The sequence below is a fragment of the Aethalodelphis obliquidens genome, unplaced genomic scaffold (assembly GCF_003676395.1).
Source record: "Aethalodelphis obliquidens isolate GAN/ISIS:26980383/991018 unplaced genomic scaffold, ASM367639v1 scaffold24, whole genome shotgun sequence".
Lineage (NCBI taxonomy): Eukaryota > Metazoa > Chordata > Mammalia > Artiodactyla > Delphinidae > Aethalodelphis > Aethalodelphis obliquidens.
In genome coordinates this window covers 631,922-659,911 of record NW_020837968.1, presented here as the reverse complement: position 1 = coordinate 659,911, position 27,990 = coordinate 631,922, and the positions used below count along the sequence as shown (strand labels likewise).

The 27,990-nt window shown below is 37.7% G+C and overlaps 1 protein-coding gene across 10 annotated transcripts in view; it reads right to left on the bottom strand.

Annotated features, from left to right (window-relative positions):
• DENND1B (DENN domain containing 1B) overlaps nucleotides 1–27,990 on the bottom strand; it is a 260,763-nt gene that overhangs the window by 105,513 nt on the left and 127,260 nt on the right. For all 10 annotated transcript variants that reach the window (XM_027122127.1, XM_027122128.1, XM_027122129.1 and 7 more), the window contains 4 exons: nucleotides 26,823–26,876; nucleotides 24,001–24,111; nucleotides 7,445–7,545; nucleotides 1,549–1,594 (listed from right to left, as the gene is read on the bottom strand). In XM_027122127.1, coding sequence (XP_026977928.1) covers nucleotides 1,549–1,594; nucleotides 7,445–7,545; nucleotides 24,001–24,111; nucleotides 26,823–26,876 — 312 coding nt within the window. The remainder of the gene's footprint in view (nucleotides 1–1,548; nucleotides 1,595–7,444; nucleotides 7,546–24,000; nucleotides 24,112–26,822; nucleotides 26,877–27,990) is intronic.

The window sequence follows — 27,990 nt, the reverse complement described above, 5'->3', positions numbered from 1 at the left end:
AAAAAATTCTTAAATTTGCTCCTTTAAAAAAGGACTGATTTTCTCTACAGGTGTACAATAAACATGTGATAAACTGAATTGAATATTTAAAGCATGTACTCCTTTCTACAATATTTTGGAAAAGCTGAATCATTTGTTTTAAAAGTTGGTCTAGAATCATTATGTAAAAATAATAACATCAACAGGTACAATCAACCACTTTAAATATTTTTCATCTGTATAAATAAATGTATTATAAAAATGACATATTCTATTAGGTACATTACATAAGAAGAGATACGTGCACTAACATCAAAATCAAATTTGATGACTTTTTTTGAAACCATACCAACCAACCATGGTTAGATTTTGCAAAAAGTCAAACTACTGATGAATAAAATTCCAGTCATATATTCCACACTCTAATAACAGATTAAATACCTATTTATTCATGTTTTATCTTATACAATTTGTCCTTTCAATGCAAGTACCTTGGGCTGTAAGAAGTTATTTTCTAAAAATTGACAAAATATAGAGTCATAATGTTATCCAACCCAGACTTCAAAATTAAAAAGGAATTAAACCTACTAAAAATTCATTAAAATGTATTCTTTATTAATGGTTAAAGCACGACTCTCTCCACAAAGGATGCTCAGGCATTTTAAAATAATCACCAGGCTCTTCCTTGATCAGCAAAGTGATGACTGATGGTATATACAATGACAACAACTAATCAGAAAACCAAATCTAACTCATTAAAGTTGCTTATTAGAAACTGGGTTAAAGTACAATATGAACAACCAGCGAGAAAAGAAATATATTTGAAAAAATCAGCCGGCATAATGATGCCATGCAACTGACCCAAGTCTTTTGTTTACTTTTTTAGAAGCTAATCTTATAAGAAGTCTTCTCTGGAAATCTCACTGATTTGAAGCTCAAGGTGTTTAAAGCTCAAGGTTTTTCACTACAGTGATAACAAGTGACAAAAGTCATTTTCGAATGACAGTGCAAAAAAAAAAAAACAAACCAAACTACATTTTAAGTCCCAATAGGACTGAAATTAAAGTCTTACAAAGTTATATTCTAATTTAAAAGTTCATGATTAGTGTATTAAAACACATTTTGAAAAACACCGGTACACTGAATTATAGTGAAGTTTGCAAAATAAAAACTTTCCCTTTATGACACATAATTACATGAATTCTCACTTTCAAAATACAGAAATATTTCTTCTGAAAGAGAAATAGATATAAAAGATCTCAAGTTCCATAAAGAAAGTGGTTCATCAAAGACTAAGGTTTTTAGTATTTAAAACTTACCATACGACTTCAACCAAATTGAACCTACTTTCAATGGGTCTCGTACCACTGAAGATGGTCATTTTGCATACTAATTAAAATAAAGTTATTTTAACACTACCTTTTTGAAAATGATCATGTAAGTACACTCTAAATATGCAACTAGTCACTTCTTTGTACTATTCAATTGACATTCTTTCAAAACACACCTGTTTTAAATTAATTCATAAAAATAATAGTTATCACAATCTCATGTCTGAAAGATACTCACCTCTATGAGGCTGGAGTGTATTCCGATCAGGTATGGCATTGGGGCACTAAATTAAAAATATATATGTATGTGTTCATATAGCTCATTAAAACTGAAACAATAAGTAATTCAGAATGCTTTAAAAAATAAATTTATTAAATGTATAGTTCTAACAGTACATCATAGATATTTAAAATTATTCAGTATAGAAAACTCAAATATAATCTTAGAGGCCATTAATATATTCAAATTAAGGTTGATTTATATAAAATCACGAAATCATTTATAATTAAAAGTTATAATGTTTAAAAAACAAGAATATTAGGGTCTAGGCCATAGTCTGAGATGAATCTTTTCTGTATACTTCCCATCAAATATATCCTAAATAATCATCAAATTTATTCACATTTCTTTGTACAGTTTTTTTATTCAGTTAGATTCTTATATGATTTTCTTAATATATATTCATTGTTTCACACCTACTATTTAGTCACCCAAATTTTTGAGTCAGTCACAATATATTTACTGAGACCTACTATGTGCCAGGCACGGTTTGGGAACTAGAGGTGCAAAGATAAATGATTTCCTCCCCCACTGTTACCATTCTATTTCTGTGTTATCTTTCCACTCATGTATCTTGTCTATTATTTAAACTCTGTACATTCTTATTTATCCCACTTTTAATTGTAATAATAATATAATTTTAATAAATTTTAAAATATTCAGGTAAGTTTAAGAATTCTATTGATTAATTCAACACAATATGTGGAGCATACTCAGGTGCCAGTACCTGGCATAGGGGTTAGGGTACAATAATGAACAATATAGACAGAATATATTCCCTTCTGGAGCTTATACTCTGGCAGAGAATACAGACATTAAATAATTTTTGTAATATACAAATTAAGACTTACTAGCAATTTCAAAAATATTTCTCATGAAATATAGGGCGGAAATTATTCAACTTGACATTTCAAAATTAAAATGTTACTTAACAAGAAAACATGAACAATGTCTACAAATGTGACAGAAGATATGCAAATAAATAGCTATTTAAAAATAAAATATTTTTGGCATTTCTTTTATATACATCTTTGTGTTATATTTAATGCAAACCTTTTCTGTTAATGAAAACAGATAACCTTCTTTTTCAAAGAATTTGCATAATTTTCCAAACATCCCCGTCATTATTAGAACAGAGCTGTCCAAACTCCTGCATGTCCACTTTGCTACTGAGAATCAGTAACAGATAAAAGAGGCACCTTGGTAGATCCACAGTTTTCAAAGTAACCTTAAACAGTTCCTAATTTATTTAAGGATGGCTAGCCACTAACTTCTATATCCAGGATTCACAAAAAATAAAAACGGTTCAAGTTCTTCTTCCAATCCTTATTAGCCTGTTCCTTAAGTCATACTGTACTAGATTCTAATTCCCAGTTGTCTTTGTCTTCTACAGCTTTGTTCCTTCCTATTTTTTTTTATTTTTATGCAGCAGACCATCTGGAATTGATCTGATATTCTGGATATTTCATTTGACTGAAAGTTAAGAACTATTTATAGGCCTTGATATCCCTAGGATCTAACATATTTTCTGCCTTCAAAAGGAAACAGAAGGAATAAATGTGGACTCTTCCACTTTTGCTTAAATAAAAGGAGGCTAGTTGCTTCCCCAGTTCAAGTTCTCATCTCTGGAATTCGTTCTGTGACTCCATAGACGATATAAAATATGTGCCACTAACTCCTCTGGGCTCCCATGACTGGGTTCCGGCAACTTTCACAAAACAGGGTGGGCAACTCCCAAGATCTTAAATATGTCAAGCCTTCTCCACACCCAAAATAGTACAAATTCATTAAAGTTACTGTGCAATTTTCCAATTTGCCCCAGGCTAGGTTACCTGACCAACAAGATTCATAATATAGAAAGATTCATAATATCTCAAACCTCAAAGCACGTTTTAATACAATGAGTGTTAATCAAAACACTTAAGACTTCTACAAATAATTATTACATCCATTTTACATACGTTGAAGGTACACTGAGTGGATCAGATTTCAAACAATCAAGAGCCAAAACTAATAACTACCAACTGAAGTCCTACGAAATACACTAAGGTAACACTTTTAAAACTTCATGAAAGCTAGTCACCTCTTGAAACATAAACAATAAATTTACAGAAACTGTTAAACTAGAATAAAAATCCAATAAAGAATTCCTATGCAGAACTTAATAATAAAGTAAACCAAAACTTTTTCTATGGGATCACTGGGTATCTCTACGTGTTTTTACTTCATTAATTTCTACAAAATCTAAAATATAAACATGTTAGACTGCAAACATTATTAACTAGAGCATACTTTCCTAAAATAAACATGATGTTTTTTCAGAATATAGATTTAACTGAATAGTTATTTCATTGTCATGAAAATTGGATTGTATACATCCTAATATTAAGTCAGCCAAGTCTCATGAAAAGTAATTTTGCTACCCTAGCTGAAATCTCCTAATGAGACAGAGTGTTAATAAGTCAGGAAGAGACCCTTGGCAACACAGATGTTTTATCAGCTATGTGCAAAACTATCCTAGATCTTTCTGTCAATGGAATTATTTTGCAAAGATAAGATACAGAAGGCTCTATTATGACTGCTGCTTCTTTTCGGTAGCAACTAATCTTTGCTGAAAAATAATTACTATGTAATAGCTTTTTTTCTTTTTAGGTTTTCTCATGGAGGCCACCCATGGGGTAGACTGTAACAGCAGTATATTAACTTAGGGTAGTCTAAACAACATAATTTTCCATTTATGTTTTTAAAACACTATTCTCTTAGGAGCTAAATCTTCTCTTTTCATAGAATGAAGAATCAGATAGATAGCCTAAATAAAAAGGTGACAACCATTCTCGAACAAATAGATGATTATACTTTTACTGGTACTGGAATCATACTACCTCCGAGGTGTTTAAGGGCTCAGAAGGTTAAGCGTGTCTGGCAACATTACTTTAGACTTGCTATATTAAAGTACTTTCCCTTTGTTGTTTTGTTTTGCTTTGTTTTTACAGTATCAATACCTAACCTGAGATCCACCCTCTTAGCAAATTTTTAGGTCTACAATAGAGTATTGGTTAAGTAAAGGCACAACGTTAAACAGATCTCTAAACCTTAATCATCTTGAATAACTGAAACTTTATACCTGTTAAATAGAAACTCCCCATTTCCCCCTTATACTGGTAGATTAAGGGGAAAACAAAGATGGCGTCACTTCTTCCCAGTAGCCTTCCCTACCCTAGCAGATAGGTGGGCACTTCCTCCTAGGTGTTCTGCTCAGCGTTCTTTTATACGCCTCAGACCCAAACCCTAGAGCATCACAGTATTCCTCTGTGCTCATCATGTGCGTGTGTGTACGTGTGCACAAACGTGGGAATTTCTTCCTATCTGGGGATCCAAGAGGGCAGGAGCTACGTCTTACTCATTACATTACATACTCGCAGCCTGGCAAACACATGTTTACTAAACGTCTGGCGTACAAATGGATGAATGAATGAGCCGGCAAATTAGCAAGCCTTCGTCAGCCGACCAAGATGCGCTATTCATCCACGGTCACAAGATGGCATCGTGGCCCTCCAAGTCTGTGCCACACCGGAGACACACTTCCAGGAGTCAGGACTGCCTCAGGACTGGGAAAGTCCAATCACCTTGAAGAGCTGGCAAAATACACATCTACCCCATCACATCTTCCTGGTGCTATTTTTGGAGTGGAATATAAAATTTTCTTTAAAAAAACCCCATGAGATTGAAGGGATAATCTCTAATATTTTTCTCCCTTTTGCATATAGGATCATTTGCAAAGATGTAAAGGGAAGAAAACCACTTTCCCTAGGGAACAGTTTAGTCCATGGAATTTTCTGACAATGAAAGAGAGCTGGAGTCATAGACAGCTATTTTCGGGGGGAAAAAAAGTATATGATACTGCCCACTTCCTATGTCAGAAGCTGAGCCTATCACTGTGACCTTAAGGTTCAGGAACTCTCAGATAACTCCTTGTTTGACTATCACTGCTCTACTCTCTGGGCCAGGGAAGTGCCTGGCATGGCGGCTGTTAGAACTTGTCCTAAAGTGGCTATTTCAGAGGTTAGAAACTAGTAAGACTGAAACAAGCTTCCTTCATCACAGTGGAAGCAGCAGAAAAAGGACTTGATGGCAGGGTTAGAAAGTATCAGGAAGACATATCTGGAAAGAGGTAGCAATAGTTTCTAAATAACAATATTTTAGAAAGTCCTAAGTGTGTAATCATCACAGAGAACTGAACTTAAAGGGATGTTACCTCCTAAGATTTCAGAACATTTTTATAGAAAAATTTAAATGGCACTAATATTACATATGATAAAATATAATTCTAAACCTCACAAAGTGTTGGTTCTTGAACCACTACTTTAATATAGATTTTAAAGAATCATACATCAATATATTTTCAAATACTTTTGTCAATATTATTTAAAATAAGTTTTAATTACTGAATACTATGTGGAAAGATCTACTACACATGTTGACATGAAAGAATTGAGGTTCCTGCTTTCAAGGATGCTAATCTATTCTAGGTATACTGGTCAGAGAAGAACACTCTAAAGTGAATACCAAGAGAGCTATTTCTAGATCCAGCTTTACTCGCAGATTCGTGTGTGTGGTGCTTCACAGTGTAATTAAACCACACACCTACAGTCTCCTGCCCCACTGTTTCTCCCTCCCAGCGCCCAAAGTGCAGAATGGCAGTGGGAGGTCACTGGAAACGTGCTGCCCAGCATTATCAATACTATTACCCTGCTGTGGAAACACACAATTCACTGGTATAATCAATATGTGGCCAAAGGTACGTACTCTCGTTAAAAATCATTTGTCCTGAAGAAGGCTAGTCTTGAAAACGTCAATGTTATGAACTCAGATCATTTTAACCCTTAAACACTTTAAGTGATCTGCTTTTCATGAAATCAGAAAGTTAAATAAATAACTACTTTGATTCTAAAAGAGCTTTGTTTTTTAATAACATTAGTTGTGATATAAATGAACACATTATGGTCAAAATCAGTTCCTTCTTTCTGTGTGTGTGTGTGTACGTGCGCGCGCACATGCATGGTTTAGAGTAAAAATGTCATCTGGTTTCTTAAGAACTGAGCTACGCCTGCAGAAGATGATTACCCTACAGCCCCGAGGAAGATCCCAAGGCTGCTGTTTGGGAGTCTAATTCTTCCCTAACCTCCAGGAGGAGGGGACAGTTGAAATCAGACTGGGTGAGATCACTGGCAGTTGTGTCTGTGATGCCAAGAAACTTTCCAGAATTGCCCCCGACACTTGTCAACACTGATTTTCACAGTGGCTCAAGGCTGAGGCTTCGATAACCAGGAACTCAGGGAACCCCTGCATTAGAGGCAACCCCTCTGCCGGTATCTGGTACTGGATGTGCTACTGAGGGAAGAGGCGTGCAGGAAAGTGTGTCCTGAGGGGGAGGTAACGAGCGTGTGCTCCGAGAGAGGCAACCTGGTGTCTGAAAGACTCTGCGGACAAATGCTGGCATCTGGGATGTGGTGCTCTCACTGACACTACAACTTCTGTGAAATGCTCCTAACCACCGCGAAGACCGGATCGGCTTCTATTTATGCATTTAGTTGTCTAGATGATTATAGAGGAAACTCACAAAATCTAAAGAACTTCATGTTTGCCAAGTATAAATTTTTGCTACCTTTGGAGAGAACTACTCTTCCCTTCATAAAACCACCTTTTAATACTTGTTACTCATCTCCACGTCACGTTTCAGGGATCTCATTCATGTATATACACACATGTACTCCAAGCTCACTGGATCTACACATGAATCGCTCTTTCTAACCCTAACACCTGGGCTGCCAGGGGTCCGGCAGAGCCAGCTTACCAGCAGTAGTCCAGCAGATGAGGAGGGAGCGCTGGGATGTAGATGTGCTGCCAGTACATCGGGTAGAGCAGGGCGACCGATCCATGGAGACAGGCGGTTAACTAGAATTTGTGAAAGGAAAACAGCAGTAAGCGGCCGCTGACCTTCCAAACAGAGAGACATGCTCAAGTTATCAAAGACCGAAGACACTCATAAAACAATTTACTTAACGACCTGAATCACATTATCTTGACCAAGTCTGCCTGCAAAAAGCCTCATGTTTCAGAAGGCCCTCTGAAAAACACATAAGCAGCAAAGTAGCTTCTTGGGCATCTTATGTGGACGGTTATAACTTCCTGAAAATATAGTGTTTGGGGGCAAAACTTAGAACATATAAAAGGAAACCTGAAAAATTAGGCGAGCATCTTGGAAGGAACTGTAGGAAATTACAGTGTGTGCCGCCCAGGTTGCACTCACTCAGATTAATACACCACGATGCAATATGGGAAGGAGGAGAGGCTGAAAGCTCCTGGGGGATATCATTAGGGCAAATTGCCAAAGAATGAAACATGAGCCAGTCAGGAGAGTCTGGAAGCTGCAGTATCACCAGGGGACTCAACGTTCGACAGTTGGAGCTTCAGCAACGTGTGAACCGCGGGTGACGGTATCAGGAGACTCTGCTCACTGACACGGAGAATGTCACTATTGACCAGCGAGCTGCCCAAGCTTGACAGCTGTACCACAGGAAGCCAAGGATATCATAATTTCATATTTAAACTGTTCATTTCAGATTAACATCGTGTTTCCTAGCTTTATATCACAACAGCTGCAAATACACTGATGCTATTTTAAAGGTAATTGCCATTTTAATTGTTTTGTTTTGGCAAGCGGCTAATTAAATATTTTTTAATGCTTAGCAAAGGGATATCGCTTTTTTTTTTCCTCCCTCCTACTGACCCTCATCAGAATTCTTTCTCTGACTTCGTTTACATTTTAAATTATATTTCTGTATGTGTTGAGTCATTTCTTTAGCATTTAAAGCAATAATTAAATCAGCATTCTTCATTTTAAAGGTTTGCTATAGTCTGCATTTTCAAGACATTTACTGAATAAGTCATTTTATTTAACTTGAAAATCAGAATTAAAAAACAAAACCCTCTGAAAATGCACCACAAAATTTCTATAAACCATTATTTCTATTTTATTATACAAAGAAATTAAAATTTATACATAGTAATCAAATTAATTCAAAAGGATAAATGTAAACAAAGTAACTCAATCTTAACAGCAACATTTGTCTATATTTAAGTGTAAAATAGTTCCACTAGATTTTTTAAAAGTCAGTTGAAATAATCTAATCTGAACCAAAAACATAAAAATTTTGACTAAAAGTACTTTCATCTTCGTCATATGTATTATATTTCTTTTCCAGTTAAGATTTTTAATTAATTTTATACGGCAAAAAAATTTATTTGTTCCATTTAGAATGCTATCATTTAAGGATTTTATTACTTTGCACTTCGAAGTTTTAATATTTTATCTATACTATTCCTTCAATAAATATTATTTTTTAAATTCCTTAATTAGAGCATACAGTATACCACTAGGAGGCATTCAGATACTTCTATGTAACAATTACGGACCAGATTTATTTCTCTCACATATTTGAACTAGAGGGAAATGAAAATGGGGTTGATCTCAGTTGTGTCAATTCTTAGAGAGCTTGCATGTGCTCGCTGGTTGTAAATGAGGTAACTTTAAATGCTTCAGTGTAACTTGATGGGCTAAAAGCACTTATGTAGCTGTGAAAGGCAGTTAATTTACTCAATTTCTCCATCTGCAGATAGATGGCTTTTAAAAGAGCTCATTTAAAACCGTTTTAAAAAGGAAAGTATTCTTTCTTATTGTTGAGAAAATAATTAACAGTGTAACAAGAGGGAAAAAATGCATTCTCAAAATGAGGAATGATAATAATAGTAACTTATTTTACTAGGCACACCCAGAGTCCAAAGCACTCTATTAAATGCTACAGCTGTTTCCCTATGCCCTTAATGGTTATCCTTAAGTGAAGTTATGAATTTCTCACTAATAAGGCACAATATCATCTGATGAATTTGACTGGTTTCTTAGAGGATGATTTCTGCAACGAGAAGCAAAGTCACAAACTTTCTGCAAAGGCCAGCATTCAGCAGAGGGTCATGCCAGCTGATCAAGATCTACCAGGAAAGAAGGAAGCTCTACAGGATTCGTTAGCTTCTTAGATGCAGGGGATCAGTGACAGGGAGAGGTAAAAATACTACCCATCCCACATCCCTGCCCGGCCCCAAACCTCAGTTTCTGGCCTAAGCGACCAGGATGAATTATTTAAAGAAATATAACAAAAGTGTCAGGTTCAGGTGGGACTGTAAGGAATGTGCTCTCACAAATATTGATTCTGTTAACTATGAGACATCCAAGTGGAGATTTCCAAAGAAGGCAGAAACCTACCAAAGAAGATCTCCCTTACACACCTAGCATCATGTAATAACTATGTGATTTAAAAAATAGAGAAGATACTATTACAGCATATACTTTGTAGAGGAGATAGTAAAGTTGTAAGTAAAAAAAAAAATACAATTAAGAAAAAATAAATTTACTAGGAAATTAAACAGTTATATGCAAGTTGTATAAGGTAAGAACAATGAAGTACATCGTGGACAAAAGTTAGGGACTGGCCACTAAGAGGCTGTGCCACTCTGGCACACCTGCAAATATAACCAGATCCCAGTTTCCCAATCTTTAAAATAAGAAATATATGCTAGATGATCTATAAACCCCGTCTCTGAGAGATCTAACATTCTCTACTCTTGGATCAGATCAATTCTAACATTTTGTATTTTTAGTAATAATTAAGAATTGTTTTTTCCATACGGGTGGTTAACAGAACATTTTAACTAGACTATAATTCAGATCCACCTTCTAAATCTATCTAAACATAATCTCTAAAAGCTTTAAAGCACATTAGGTAACTGTGAAATTGGAGACATTATAATAATTTACTTGCTTAATTCAACAGAGTTTTTGAGTACCTGCCATGTACCATCATAAATCTCTACTAAGCAATAGGGACACAGAACAAGTTACATATCAGTGGGGAAAGCAAACAATAAACAAGTGAAACACATATTATGTCAGAGGTAAATTTTATGAAGAAACCTAAAGCAGGGTAAGAGCAGAAGGGCTATTCTAGACAGGAGCATAGGGACAAACTCTGATGTGGCCACATCTGCACTGAGACCTGACTGAAATATGGGAGCCACGTATGGTGCACTTGGGGAGAAGGGCATTCAGGAGTCCTGAGGTGGGAGCAGGCTTGGCACCTTCTTGGAGTAGTAGGGGGTCGGCTGATTAGATTAAACGGGAGAACAGCACGAGTTGAGGTCAGAGAGGAAGCAAGGTCGGAACTGAAGAGCCTCCTGGGACACAGCAAAGACGCCAGATTTCATTCTGGATAAGATCTGTCCACACCTCTGAACACAGTGCTAACTGTCACAACAAATCATTTACCTAGAACATTTCCAGAACTTTGCAAATTAAGGAAAATAAACAACATACTTTAGAAGTTTGCTTTGCAGAATCAAGTTCTATAAAGAAATGAGATCAGATGGAGTATAGTCTATAAAAATACTGAATCACTATGTTGTACACCTGAAACTAGTATAATATTATAAATCAACTACATGTCAATTAAAAAAAAAGAAATGAGATCAATTTATAAGCCAAGTAAGAAGGAAAAACTTCTTACTTTTAGGTTATTTATGAAATATTGAATCTTTAAGCTTAAAGGGAAATGCTAATCATATTTCTTTGGATCAGAATTACCCAAAATTCTATGATAGGTTCATGATAGGGCTAGAACCCCACGGCGCTCTTCTGACATTCTGTCAGCTGTTTTTCTAACACCACATAAGCTGTTCTTCATGAAAGCAGGGGAGAGGAGAGAAGAAGATTCGGTGTTTGGGTTAGAACATGTTCCTGGCATAACATCCTTGAAACTGAAGGACTTATACATTGCTATCATTGAATAAAAATGAAGTGTACTAAATAAAGCAAAAAATGTACCAAATAAAGGTTAAAGAAAAAAAATCTTCGTTAAATGGCATAGGAATATTTAAACGCACATATAATTTCACAGAGCACACTCAATATATTGAACTGATTCAGACCCAAAGCGTGGACTAACACAAAATAAAATCACTGGGATATTTATTTCCCATATAGTACAACTGTAAAATAAGTACATATGAAAACCATGTGAAAGAGACAAGAACTGTGAAATCAGAGGGAGAAACCTGACAACAGAGGTTGGCAACAGTGAGCTTAGTGGTGGAATAAAGGCACCTAGAGCTTCCCGTTCTGGCCACAGGTCTAAGGGAGCTGCTCTCACGGACAACAGTTACAAGAGCAAACGTTTATAGGATGCTAGCTCTGTGCCAGGCACTATTCTCAGCACTTGACATACTCAGATTTAATGCTACAACCACCTTATGAAACAGGCAGTATTATCACTGCTCCCATTTTACAGATCAGGACACTGTGGCAAAGTTACACCAATTGCCTGAGATCACACAACTGGCAAGTGGCAAATCCAGGAGACCAACGCCAGCAGGCTCCAGAGTACAAAAACCAGTATATTAACCTGCCTTTTGATATACAAAGATTCAAAATTCCCATTCATTGTAAGGCTTTGAATAATATATACTGGCTGAAAATATTTTATCCTAATTATATAGTGGAGAATGAGCCTCTGACTGAACAGACAGACAAGAACAGTTGACCTTTAAATGAAAAATTCAGGATCTAGGATAGAGATGCAATTTACAAAACTTTCCCAGGCATCACAGTCTGCGCCTTCAGCAGGAAACCAGGAGAGCAGATTCTCTGAAAAATGTTACAAAGATAAGATACTTGATAAAAATTCTACCAGTTATCATCTCAATCTGCATCTGCGAGTATATTTAGTTGGAAGCCAAACCAAAGTTCTTTCCCTTTGTGATATGGAATCTCACTTATACCTTGTTCTTAAACTATATATTTACTGAGGAGATCAGCCTACTAATACAACTAAGCAATGTTTTAAGCAATTCAGTAGACATCTATTTTGAGAAGAATAAAACCACATTATCAGATTTCCAAGGAGACGACAGGAAAACGATCTATCGAGTGTGATGACCACGACGGAAAACAGCACGATTCTAATTCACACGCTTTACAAGTAAAGATCTCATCCTGACGTACCGCCACTCCTGTTGTTCTAGTCTCTGTGTATCTCTTAGCCAGATTCTGCCTCATTTTAATGTAGGAGTCCCACTGCCTTCAACTAAGGTTCTATATGAGTTACTGAGGGGCAGATTTATGTCCCCTAAGAATGTATTTATGCACAAAATCCAAGAAATATTGATTAGAGACTTCATTTGATTTTTAACTGAATCAATGTTTACTTCAGAAATGTAAGCGCTATAAATACCTAAAGGTACACAGAATAAACTGCTGCAGATATGAACGTGATAAATTTCCTTGTGGAATGAAAAAAATTTCAGTGGAAAGCATAAAAAAACTATCTGTTTCAACACATTTAATTTACATTCACGTTTAAAAGTTGAGGACAAAAAAGGTAGCAGCACAGTATTTGAAAACCACAAAGCTATCCCCACTATAAGATATTCTTACTTGAGCAAAATTCTGACACTCAAATTAAGTGATAGTTGTAAAGAAATGTTTACAGAAATAGCCATTTTATATCATGAAAAAAGACAGTATTTGGCTGTACATTTTTCTTTTTCAATACTTTTTTATACTAAAGTATCAGCTTATATTTCATTCTCTTTCTCCATCCCTTTAGGATGGTAAATTCTGCTGCTTCATTACTAAACTTCATCGTGACCTCTCTGCCTCATATCCAAGTCCCTTAGAAAGTTCTGCTCATCTCACGGTTGGTCACTGGTTAATTAGCTCTTCCCAGCCAAACAATTCTAATATTTTCTTGCTTGCTTGCTTCTTCCATGTACTCACTCTTTCACTCATTTGACACATGGGGAAACGAAGGCAAAGCTGAACCAACCTGCCCAAGATCACACAACTAGATGTGGGACACCAAACATGTGTCAGGCACCGCTGCTGGTGCTGGGGACAGAATAATCAGCCAAGGAGACAAAGCCTCTGCCCTCAAGGAGCTTTTGCTCTAGTGAGCCTCAACATGCACCATGCCTGTCATACCGACCCCACCTCAATTCTGAACTCCTGTAGCTGCCACACTGCACATAAATGTCAACGCCTTCAAACACTTCCCCCCCACATGACTTTCCCCATCACTAAATTTACTGCTCTCTAGTTCACATCTTCAAGCCAATTCTGTAGCAGTTTAGCTTTTCCTGGAGAAGAGGCCCGTCTAGTTTTCCACAACTTTCAGGCGTCTGACACTGTAACACAGCTCAAATGTATCTATCTTCTCTCCACACAGACTTCTAGACCCTGGATTCTAGAGGACCGTTCGTGTGAATTCTATAAAAACCATATATTTTAAAATAAGGCAGTTATTTAAGAAATACACAGTACAGTTAAAGAATCACTAAATTTAACAATTAGGAAGAACCTTAGAAATCATTCTTGTTCAATTCTTTCATTTTTTATATAATAAACTTCAGGATAAAAGGAAAAAATGGCTTATATGAAGTCATCCAATTTTTCAGGTGAGCAGTCGGGAACTGAAAAACAAATCTCTAATTTTAGAAGATATTATTGATATAATCACACTACTACCATATTTGGGGACATATTCCAAATAACCAATAAATAAAGTCTAATGGACTGAAAGCACTGTTTTAAATAGTAGGCATCTCTGAAAATCATAACTTAAAATACCTCTCACCAGGAACAAAACTAATGGCAAACCACCAGCAACTGAAAGAGACAACCGCAAGCAGCCCCAAAGGACTTCTGAATCCTTACAAGTGAACTATTTGTAAATTACAGGTATTTAAATGAGAATGAATAATTGTACATATATATCATATGCTGTATCATTAAAATTGTATATAATATTCCCATATATACTTAACGTACACATATGTATATTTAGCAGGCATATCAAACACTTGTAAATATATACATCTATACATACACACACACACACACACTTTACAGAGTTACAATTTACTAGTAGCAAATGACATCAGGCTCTGCCCCCATTATATATCAGACACGAAGGAAATAGCTGATGAATATTTGTCCTTTGTGTGTCATTGTAAACTTTTCCCTCTTCTTTACCTACTTTCAAGCAGACTCTACATCCAACAGACATTTCCTTATTAGCCATGTTTCTAAAACCCAACTCCATCTACCTTTCATGGTCACTGTTAGCTCAGGAGCTGGTCGCCTCTTTTTCTACTTACTGTGACTGCCTTTTAACAAGACAGCTGTCAGAGTTTTCCTACTTTATTTTTTCTAATGCCACCAGCTTCTCTTCCCCAAAACAAAACTGGTCACAGCATGTCCCTCATTTGCCTCCCCACAATCTGTTGGATAAAATCCAAACCCCTTCATTTAACAAACACGGTTCTTCACAATCTGGCCACTGCTCTCTCTCCAACTACATCTTGTAGCATGACTTCTCTCTGTCACTCTATTTGCGCACACATACACACACACACAAGTATATATTTCCTAGACAAATCACAAATTCCTTCCAAGAACCAGGCGTAATATTGAGGTCAACTCTTTAATCTACCACCTTCCCTCCTATATTTCCCACATCAGAGTTCTAGTCACACTGACTAGCCTTGATTGACACTATATAATTTATTATTTATTACGATTCTAGAGAATCATAAGTTAATAACTTTGAAATTCCCACTACCTGGCAAATAATAATATTTATCGATACCAAATAAATAAATACCCTTATACTCCATGTTTGGAAAACTCTACCAATGTCAAATATCTCCTTCAAAATAAAGATCTATGTTTTTCTTCTCAAGTGGTTAACTAGTTTTTACCCTTTCCATTACACTATTTTATCATAGTAAATCACAACAAAATATGAGATTCATGGAAGCTGTGCCTTCAATTTATGCCTCTCAGATCCAAGTTCACTCTCTGCTACCCATCTGCGACAATGGATCTGGGCCCTTGAAGTATTTACCAGACGGAGGACAGAGTGAGCTCTGTCCGCAGAGGACACAGGAGACGCACTGCAGGACGATGGGACTGTGGCTTCCTGGTTCCGTGTGCTCTGGGGCAGGCTCCTGCAGGGCCTGTGCATCTCCGGGGCCTGGCTCTTGTAGGGCACTGGTCAGTAGTACCCAGCAGTAACACCTGGCACCTTCTTCAGATGGTTCTGTAGCAGAACGTGTCTAGGGAGACCTCTCCCATGGCAATCAGGTAAACTACCTGGTGGCAGGTTAATTACACTGAACCTCTTCCATCAAGAAGGAGGCTTGATTAGGTTCACCCTCACTGGAATAAATATTCTGGGTAAGGACTCGTCTTCTCTGCCATAATCCTTCTGCCAGCACCACCACCATCAGACTCACAGAACAACATACCTGTCAGCACGGCACTCCATAAAGCACTGAATCTCATCAAGGTATTCATGTAACAGCAAAGTAGAGCAAGAGGCTCATGTCCATGAACTCAGCTACTCTGGCCTACACTTACAACCTAGAAGCTGCTGGCCTAATCAAAAGGTGGAAGGGCTCACGGATGACTCAGTTATGACGCCAGTTGGGAAAGAAGACCCTTAAAGGGTGGGGCTCTGTTTAACATGATGCAGGATACGCTTTGCATCAGGAACCGTTTTGCGGCACTGTTTCTCCCAAAGCCAGAACCCATGGGACCGGGAGTCAAGGGGTAGGCGTGGGGTTGGCCCTCTCATCATCACTCTTAACAGTCCACTTGCAGAAGTTCTAATTCCTGCCCCAGCCATGCAGGGTGCTTTTGGCTTGGGGATCTGACCTCCCAACAGTGGAATGCTTCCACTTGAACCAGAAGATGTGACTGCCACCTGGCCACTGAATCAACAGGCTAAAAATTGGGGTTAATCTACTGGCTGGAATGATTGATCTCAATAACCAGAAGTAAGTCGGGTTGTTTTTACACAACAGGCAGGCAGGACTATGTCTGGAACCATGGAATTCTCTGGGATGCATCTTGGTACTTCCATGCCTGGTAGTAAATGTTAACGGGAAACGATGGCAATCAAAAACAAAAAACAAAAAACAGAACTATCGAGGATCCAGATCTTTTGGAAATGAAAGTTTGTATCATTAAACCAGGTAAAAAAAAATCCAACTAGCTGAGGCTCTGGCTGAGGTGAGGGGACTATGGAACAGGTAATGAAAGAAGGAAGTTAGAAATATCAGTTATGGTCTCATGAGCAGTTACATAAACAAGGGCTGTAGTAGCTTTCCATATTTTTAATTTTCCTATGTTTATTTTTATCTGCTGACCACTTTCTCTTCTCTGTCTCATCTTTATCTTACATATATGTTGTTAGTAGTTAACAGAAAATTAAATGTAATTGTAATTGAAGAGATGGACACATGACTCTCAGCACTGTGCTGCTTCCCATTTGGGGGAAAGGGTGAAAATGTCTGTACTGCAGCTACATCTCATTAGGCAGACACAGAGCTTTGTTTTGCTGTTGCTCAGGAAGTGCAAGTGATTTAGAGGGTGTCAATGGAGGATGAGCATCCAAAGGGGTGGCCTGTACCAGTTACCGATTTACTGCCTCTCACCCTCAAGTCTACCCCTCTTTGTCAGATCTGAGAAAATAAATCTGTGCCCTTTCGATATCTTTTCCTTTTAGCAGCCGGCACGATGCTAAGCTTTGTCCGGAGAAGACAATGAAGCGACATTTCGGGAAGACAGGGTTTGACGTCCTGGCCCCAGTCTACTCACCAGGCGGTCCCCCTTGGAGCTCGCCAAGCACGGTGGGTGGCTGCCAGGCTGCCGTGTGACAGCAGCTCAGCCCTGCAGGCCGCAGGGGCCGGGGGCCCCCGGCTCGCCTCGGCAGCTCCGGGCAGGGTGCCTGTGGCCCCCGCGGCGCGCGGCGGCTGTGGCACAGAGGCTTCTCCTGCACCTGGTGGGTGAAGTGCCACCGTCAGCAGCACCCAGCAGCCGGAAGCCTCCCTTGGTGCCACCCTCCCCTCAGCTGGCTTCCGGCGGGGTGGGGGGCCTCCGGCGAGACAGCCCGGAGGAGCAGTGGGCTCTCTGGGCACAGATCCCCAGCTCCCCTCAGGTTCGTAGCTGCTTTATACCTACTATGCCAGGTTCTTCACGGCTCCCGGCACTTCCCGCAGCCCCTCCCTGTTACCCCGATCCCACATGACAGTCTTAAATTCTTTATATTCAACTTGCATCGTTCAGATGACTGTAGTTTCTCTCTCCTGACTGGACCCAGACTGATACGGAGGCTGTGACCTCGTTTCCTTGCCTGTGTATGTAGAACACTGTCTGGCATGAGTTAGGTGAGCCATAGATGAGGAGTGATTCAATGAATGAACAAAGAAACCACCTGCCATGGGAAGAAAGGAGTATGTTTTCTCCTTAGGACTACGTGAAGGCCAAAAGATAGCAAACCAAGTTCCTGTACAGATTGGACAAGAGTCAATATAGCAAGAGAAATTCATGAAGCTGAAAGAGTTTAAGATGTATTGATACCTTTTCCCCCAAGGAATTACAATTTTGGCACAGACTTTTTTAAAAATTAAAAATTTCTAGTAGAAAACAGCTGAACACAATCTTTTTTTTTTAAGACAAAGGCCTATATGGAAATTATCCTGTAATTTATCAACTTCAGAATTTACAAAGAAACCTTTACTGTTGTCATAATTATTATTATTTAAAGACACTAGTGTCAAAAAAGGCAATCAAAGAGACACATTTTTACTTGTTAAAGAGACATGTTTCTACCCTGGCATTTGCAGCATCAGATGAACATTTCATATTTCATACCATAATTAGTGAAAATTTTATTATATTTTAAAAACTTTTCTCTCTGATATCCACAGTTCAGAAGATTAAGTTTACTGCACCCACACACACACACACATATCGACCATGGTTCTAACCTTTACTGTGCTTGTTTTTATGAAAAACAGCTCTTATCACCTCAAGAGTTAGAAGATACAAACACCTGCAGCTTTTCCCGTCTTAGACGTTTCCTCCACACAAATCGTCCCACAAAGTGTCACATGACCAACCTCAACAGTCCCATTTCCACGCTCCAGCCACATCCACTTAGTAGTGAATGAAAATGCAATGTTCTGAAGAGCAGTATCTAAGTCAAATAACACAATGGTAAGTAGAGTCACTGTCTGCAGTTTCGGCTGACATAAGTGGTTGCTATGGGCTTTGGGAAGAATTAAAAATCCAAAAATTGTTCCTAGATTCTCTCTCCCTGAGAGGTCTTGATAATAATTTTTAACTGCACCACGCTGCTGCAGCTTTAAAATCATAAGGGGGAAAAATACACTGCAATAATCTGAAGCAGGGAGTAGATCTGGGTAATCTTTGTTCTCGCACCAACTGTTCAGTTCTTAATCTCCAGAAAGATTCTCTGTGCTGCCGGTTTCAGATTAAATGCTGATAGGTGGCACTACTAAGAGACAAGTCAAGAATACGTAAAATCCAGATGGAGAGGTTAAAATCCTGCGGATTCCCCTTCAATCTAACTCAACCTATAACATCTACATTTTAATAGCTGATTTTCCGCGGATCACAAGATTTCTTTTTGCATAGGCCCTTGATGGTATTAATGAGAGAAGGGGAGAAAAGCATATGCTTAAATGCCTGGGGGCAACTATAACAAAGGAAGAGACGACAGTGTATTAGCACAATTCCTGCACTCACAGCACACTGCTTGCTCTGAGCAGTCCAGACAGGACACGGACTACACAATCACATCTCTGTAACTAATGTGCTTACAGACTCCAAGAGGGTGATATCTACCAACTAAATATTGGTCAAAATGGGAGCTAACACTCAGACATCTGCTCTAAAGAGAGCATCCCTTGTACCTGCTTCCACAGGCCACAAAGATACACTCTAGTTAACACATCACTGACAGGATGACGAGAGCTCCTGTCAGACGCTGGCCAGCTCAGTGTTGGAAACAAAACGCACGGCCCCAGCTGACTAGCTAGAGAACGTCTGGGGGACAATTACAGAGCACCTGACAAGGCTTCGTGCCTGACTGACTTGAGAGCCGATGACACGGCTTTAAACAGCAATCCTTCCCTACCTCTGGTCACAAAACAGCAAAAAGTTAACTGATACACCCTTGTAATATCATGATTTATTCCTTTGCTTTGAATACATGAGACTCTGGGCCGATGTCCTGCTAGTCTGCTATTCACTTGGGGCTTAAACCTCTAGGACCTGCCTACGGCATGTACAAAATCAACATTCTTGTTCAGGATTACCAGGAACCCTTCCGTGTGTACCGGATAATGTACACATCAGTAGGATAAACACAAAACCGATGACATTCCAATTCATTCAACTCAAAACACGGAAAAATATAATAGTGAGTCCTAACAAAATACATTTTACTGTAAGGAGGAAAAACCCACGAAAAATTTTAAAACATAACAATACTCTTGATACTTTTGCTAACACAGCTCAAAACTTTTTTATTTTAAAGTTTATCGCTGTAAAGATAATTACAAATTATAATTTTAACTACACACAATACCTGAGGAAGGAACACTCGGGTAGCTCACTATCTGTCAGGGTATCACCAGTAAAACCCCTGGCTAGCTATACAGTTGACAGATATGATTCTAATAAAATTATGACCATATCAAAGTATAAATCCAAAGTTCCCAAAACTATAACAAAATTATAAATGCGAGGAACTTATACATGCTCTTCCAAGAATTAAAAATTTGGCCATAGATTAAAAAGTGAAAACCGGGTAAAACACAATTTCTTCCATTAATTTTAAGTACATTATAGTCTTTGTGGTACATAAAATCCTATAAGGATGTAAAAAGCTTCACTGGCAGTAGTCTTAACCTCAATTCATTGATACGTTAACTATTCCTTCCTTGGTCGTTTCAGAGGTTCCACTAAACGCTTTCTAAAAGATATTTACTTCTAATTTATGTTATGGTACTAGTCTTTGACCTTAAACATTACTGGGCGTGGAATTTATAGCACGCATGTGTGTATATACATGAATTTTTCAAGCTAGATTCAAGTGAAGCAGCTTCCCCTACAGAAGGAGGGTGAGGAGATCATGAGAGCAAACTTGAATTATGTTTCTTTTATCAGTCCTACTGCCCCAGATGGTGAACCAAAACAAAGCTGTTAACTGAGAGGTGACATCACCACCAAGTTTTCAGGAACTTTCATAAACAACTGCTATTACGTTGACCTCAAATATAAGAAACAACTCCCTGGGGGCTTCCCTGGTGGCGCAGTGGTTGAGAGTCCGCCTGCCGATCCAGGGGACACAGGGTCGTGCAAAAAAAAAAAAGAAACAACTCCCTGACTAATACCAAGCCTTTATTAAAATCATTTATTTTCTAATTCAAACAAAGTTAAAGGGTAGGCATGTTCATTTTTACTCTAAACTTCAGATCTAGATTATTATAAATTTATAGCTGATAATCATTTAATCTTATGCAGATAAAATTCTAAGCACTTCATATATACACATATGTGTGTGTGCATGTACACATATCCTTAATCTTTAAAGCAACCCTATGAGATTAAAACTAGTATCACTCCCATGTTCCCAGTTTAAATGTGAAGAAACTGAGTGGAAGAGAGGTTACCTAGCCATTAAGAGGTGTTTACAAATTACAACAAAAAGAAACACCAACATTTTACAATACCTACCAAAAAATGTTTTTACAAAATATTTACATATATTCAGATTTCTTTCCTTTTTTAATTGAAGTATAATTGACTTGAAATATTATATTATTCTCAGGTGTAAATACAGTGATTTGGGATTTTTATACATTACGAAACGATCAGCATTATTAAGTCTAGTTACCATCTGTTGCCAGGGTTATGGCAATATTATTCAGTATGTTCCCCCTGCTGTACATTACATTCCTGTGACTTATTTATTTTCTCACTGGAAGTCGGTGCCTCAGCCCCCTTCACCTGTTTTGCCCATCCTCCCACCCCACCTCCACCTCTGGCAACCACCTGTTTGTTCTCTGTATCTATAAGTCTGTTTCTGTTTTGTTACATTTGTTTGCTTTGTTTTCTTAGATTCCACATATAAGTGAGATCATATGGTATTTGTCTTTCTCAGTCTGACTTATTTCACTTAGCATCATGCCCTCAAGGTCCATCCATGTTATTACAAGTGGCAAGATTTTATTCCTTTCTGTGGCTAATATTCCATTATATATATGCACCACATCTTCTTTATTCATTCGTCTATGATGGACACTTAAGCTGCTTCCATATCTTGGTTATTGTGAATAAGGCTGCAATGAACATAGGGTTGCAGATATCTTTCTGAATTGGTGTTTTTGTTTTCTTTGGATAAAAACCCAGGAGTGGAATTGCTGGACCACATGGTAGTTCTATTTTTAATATTTTGAGGAACCTCCATACTGCTTTCCATCAGATTTACTTCTAATGTTTCCCTACACAGACCAGCTTACACGCTCGCGCCCACACTTCCTTCGGACCTCTGCTCAAACACCACCTCATGAAAGAAGGCTTCCCTGACCTCCCTACACAAAACTGAAATCTGCCCCGACCTTTCACCCCACATTCACACTCACTTTCTCCCTTATCTCTTGGTACTCAGCACCATATGACATAACAGCTATTTCTTCATTCATGTCTTCATCTTCTCTATCAGTTGGATATAAGCTCCAAGAGTGTTTGGACTTTGCTTTGCTTACTGCTCAATCCTCAGTGCCTAGAAAGTGGCGAGCACATAGTAGGTGCATAATAAATATGTTACATGAATTAATCTTGATAGGAATTTAGCTCCTAGGTCTCCAAGATAGCTTGTACAATCTTTTTAATCTTCAGGACAACATCCATATAGAAATATTCTTTATAATCTTGAAAAAACTGGCTTAAAAAAGTGATGAGGATAAGCTGTGTGGCGCAGCTAAAAAAGAAATAAATTAATAAATAAATGCAGGAAGTGTCAGTGTAACCAAAAATAATGTAGTTTAAAAAAAAATGTGATGAGGAGGAAGAGAAGGGGAGGATAAATAAGAATGATTTTACCTCAACGGTAAGTTAAGCACAGCAGAAAAGCAAATATATAAAAAGTACCAAATAATTCAGATTGAATTTCTTAACATCACTTTAAGAAAATGCAAATAATTACCTGCATCACTGACTAGCACTTATTCTCTGATTGAACTACATCATTTCTCCACACTTACTCCTTCAAATGCATATAACTTGTTTTTCAATGTGTAAAATAATGTATTTTCAATTTTTTTTGAAAAGTGGGCATATCATTATTGCATTTCAAAATCTCAAAACTGTATTTTTTCAACTCTAGAGTAATGCAAATAACCCAAAATTAGCATCAGGAGACCCAGTTTCACATTACCTGTCTCCAACTATCTTATTTGGCCTTGGGGTAGCCATTTAACCTTTCTCTGAAAATATCAACACCTTTCTCATTGTTACACCCTAAAGAGATGCCCTAGAGAAATCCTGAAGCTCCTTCTGCTCTAAAATACTAAAACTTTGCAGAATAAGGTTTTTATTTCTACTATCAGAGAACAAAACATAGGTATTATCTTATTTTTATCAGTTAGCCAAATTTCAAGGAAGCTAATTCATGAAATATTAAATAATGTTTTTAATAAATATCTCATACATTACTCAAAACTATATTTACATTTATATTAAAATTTTTAGGTCAAAAATATTAAAATATTAATGCTCAAAGTGAAAAAAATTAGAAAATCTAGCAACATACTTCTGAATGTTTTTCTATGACCCAAGAAAACTCTATTCTCTCCCTGCCTTTACCACAGTAATGAAGACCTTCCAGAAAAACATTTCAGTGAGTAGCATAAAACCTGTGATTTAAAAAAACACGCTATTTTGACTTTTAAGTTATTATCAGTCTGAAGAGCTCCTCCAAATCAGAACTATTATAGAACCCACTCCCAAACCACTACTTGGCAACAAAGATGAATCTACCTATTACCAGGTTAGGATAGCAGCTATTATCATGGCCCCTTGATTTCTTTCAAGTAGCTCCAATGGAAAAAGCCTCAAGTGAATAATAAAGATCTCATAATAGCTCTTAAGAATTCGTTAGACGGTAGAAGGCACTAAAATGAACTCTGGAGAGTTAAAAAGAAAAAAGAAAAAAAAAAACTCTCATCTTCTGATAAGAAAAAATAATTAACCTGACTTAATGCACCCGCGAAGGCCTTCCATAAATCAGACCTTTGTACTCCAAGAGCCAGATTAAAACCATATATCAAAAGGGTATGTAGATATTGTCTCGTAAGCACACGCAGAGCATTTCTGCCTCTGCGTGGGCTGCAGGTCTTTCCGCGCGGAGGGGAGTGTGAGATACTCACGGTGCTGAGTTTGCCGGAGGTGATGATGATGCGCCTCTCGTGCAGCATGCTGGCGTAGAGCTGCAGCATGTTGTTCACGTCCACAGCCACAAAGTACTCCGTGAGGTTCCTCTGCACAAGCCAGAGACAACTGTGTAAGTTACAGGGAAAGTATCTGATACGTTCGCCACAGAGTCTGAAGTACAAACAATGTTAGGAGAATAAGTGGTATTCATTAAAATAATTAAATTTAATTCTATTCTGCCGCCACACAGAGCACGTAGCCTTCTACTATTATTTGAAACATAGCCCTACTCTACGAAAACATTCTCAAAGGGTGATCAGAGCATCACATCTTTCCCACCCTCCCTCCCCAGGCACCTGAAAAAGAAGCCTGTTTTCTGGGCCCCAACCTAGACCTGCTGAGTAGTAATCTTCAGAGTACAGCCCCAGGAATCCATTTTCTAAAAAAATACTGCCAGTGGTTCTTACACACACTGAACTTTGAGAACTGCTGCTCCAGAAAATACATTTGAGTCTCCCTCTGTTTGCCAATCAGCCAGCAGGCAAAATCATTGCCTGAAACTATAGGCTACGCATAAGGCAACCACAGGATGAGATGGGTTTATAAAGCAGACCCTTGATTCTTTTTTTTTTTTTTTTTGCGGTACGCGGGCCTCTCACTGTTGTGGCCTCTCCCGTTGCGGGGCACAGGCTCCGGACGCGCAGACTCATCGGCCACGGCTCACGGGCCCAGCCTCTCCGCAGCATGTGGGATCTTCCCGGACCGGGGCACGAACCTGCGTCCCCTGCATCGGCAGGCGGACTCTCAACCACTGCGCCACCAGGGAAGCCCACCTTTGATTCTTTATTAAGGAAGATCTCATTTATATCCCATGTCAGGCCTGCTTTATACCACTATAACCAAATAAAAGTTGGTGTTAATTTGATTCATTGACTTAACACTTCAAATTGTTTTCCCCACATAGGAACAAAACTGGGGTAAGCTGCGTTAACTTTCACTTTTAGATCCTCTCCTCTTACTTATTTTTAATTTTCTGTACTCAAACTTAAGCCCATCAGAAAGCAACAAGTGATAAAGAGACTGAATGAGATGACAACAGACTGCAACTGCAGTGCCAGGTGCACTATGACCCAGAAGGCTAAAACTTCTAGTTGAGCAGGAAACTAAGAAATCCAATGTTTCTTCTATTTCTGTGAGGTACAGACCTTCCCAGAACAAACCAGTAATCACAGCAGGGCACATAAACGGAAACAGTGAGTGATGCTGAACTTGGTGGAGAGATTCATTTCCTGTTTTCTCTAGCTGAAGCACACCTCACCTTCTATTTCAAGTCTTCATAATACAAAATTACTTTTATGTCATTCAACGTTAATATTTTTCCTATAATCTCAAAGATAATTTCTAGATGGGGAATTATTTCTCAATGCAGAATGCTGCCTTATGTAGAGGTCCTTGCTTTTTTTTTTTTTCCTCTTCCCTAAACAGGACATTCTAAAAATAAAATATATTAATGGAGATGTAAAAATGTATATTCTCAGTGGCAGTTTTTCCTTAGAATGGTTCTTTAAAACTTCCAAAGTCACAGCAAAGTTTGTGAAGTTTGTTAAATCAAGCTGTTAGCGGCTTATCAGTAAATTCAAGAAAGGTAAGAAGGGGAGAGGCTGGAGCAAGAGACTGACTTATTAACAACCCTGATGTGGGGGCAGGCGCGCATGCGTCAAGGCGGTGAGTCAGCCTCCAGGAAACCTAGCAGACACCCGCAGCCCGCGGTGGACTCGCACAAGACCTGAGAGCCTGGGACGTGACCTGCTGATCTGATGGTCTATCCCAGGCCCACGTGAAGAGCAGCTGAACGCAGTCTCTCACAGGAGTTAACTGGACTCATCTGTACCAAAGACACCACTGACAGTCTCGGTTCGAAATTAGGAAATTTACAATTGTCTTCTTGGACTTTGTTCGCTCACTTATAACCCACGTGCTTTTGGAAACCTAACACTCAGTAGGTTCAAAAACATTTTTGGAAGCACAATAGAGTTCTGAGGAAAATAATACATATTCCTTAAGTTGATGTTTCCTTCACTTTGACTGAATTATTTCTACTAATTCATTTTATCTTTCCAAACAAAGCTGAAAAAAATTATGAAAGGAAATACTTCCTTTTCACACAGCATCCAAAAGTGTACTTGTCAATTCCATTTATCCATGTAAGCTTTTCTACAGAATTTTAATTTGTAATAACTACTAAAACACTGAAAATATTTCTAGTAAGGCTACAATCAGGACTCTAAATAAATGTGAACTGTAGCAATTTTATAATTTCTTGTAGTATCCTTCAAGCCTTACAAAACATGTATTACTTATATTAAAAATCAGGAAATCAAGTAGAGAACATCTAAAATTTGAAAAGATATATATATATACAAGGAATCTAAATACTATGGTCATTTCACTAAAGTAACTATTTGCGTGAAAATATTTCCCATTGCACGTGTTCCTTCCCTGCCAAAAGGAGTCACCTCCTGAGACCTCTCTTCTGCCTAATCTGGGGAGCTCAGGACCTAACTGAACACAGACTATCCTACTGAACTATCTCAAATGGTAGAAATCGTTTTTCTCATATAATTTGTCTTATCTACAGGAGGTAAAGTAGCAGATACATAAAGAAGAAAAAGAGATAACAACATTATTCTTTATTTTTTCATTTTTTCTCACAGAGAGTTACAATGTTTTCTATTTTTCTACAAAGAAATCCTTAAACAGTGAGACCAAAATAAATAAATTTCATAATATCAGTAGAATAAAAACAGAGAAAACTTACACTCTCCGGTATTGTTGGGAGTCCAGTTACATCAGGGGCAATGAAGTAGGAATGCTAATCAACAGAAATAAATCACAAAAGAAAAGGAGAATTAAAATTTGGTAGCATTACGTATAATTTGAGATTAAAAATTTTAAAACATATCAACTAAATAAATACCAAGGACTGATGCTCAGGGTTTGCTGAATTTGAGAGATTCTTAAATGAGATAGCAGGTTTATATGAGATTTAGCAATAACTTTCTCATACAAAAAGTTTAAGTGTTGGTTAAAAATATTTCACTTTAAAATTGAAGTGGGAATCCTAGAAAAAGTTTATTAAGACGACAAAAGCAAATTACTGAAAAATAGATAGATAGGTAATTTTAACACATTTGGTTTAGGGAACCTGGAAAAATAAGGCTTGTTTACCCAAGAATATATCAAAATCTATTGAGATTTTTGAGTTCCTACAGTTAAGTCCCCATAAATTTCTCTGGTACATATCAGCCACTATATTATTTAGAAAGCAGAAATAAAAAATAATTTTTTAATATTTAAAACTTCTTAAAAGGTAATTAACCCAAAATATGACTTTTATACACGCACTAAACAAATGTTAATTAGCTTCTATAACATTCAAAGCAATACAACAGTTCATAGACACATTTACACAAAAAGCATACTGTGCACACCTTCACGTTTCACAGAATGTTCCCAAATTTTACCACCCAGAATCAGAGTACAAGTCAATCACCAAAATCATTTTATTTTCTGTTCATATTAATCTCCAAAATCATTTTACTATCTCACATAAGGACCTACTTAATACTGTCTTATAATTAAAGATTTGGGGGCAAAAAACCATTCTAGCCAATACTGAGCACCACTGAACTAGTCAGAGCAAGGCTAGTTGGCACCGTCACAATGCGTGGCTTGCAGGGTGGAAGAACAAGGTCCTGAGACCCTGGACAAAACATGTGACAGACACCCATGTAGTGAGCCCACTTTGACATCACCACCACTGACACGAGGGTAAGCATGGATTTGGTCTCTATTAGCTATTTGTATTTGGATGGATTTTTAATAGCACTGTATTTCATAAAGCTATGCTTTAAAAAATAGTATAAACAGAAAATATAATCTGAATGATTAATTTTCTTAAAAGAAGCAAATTTACCACTTCCCAA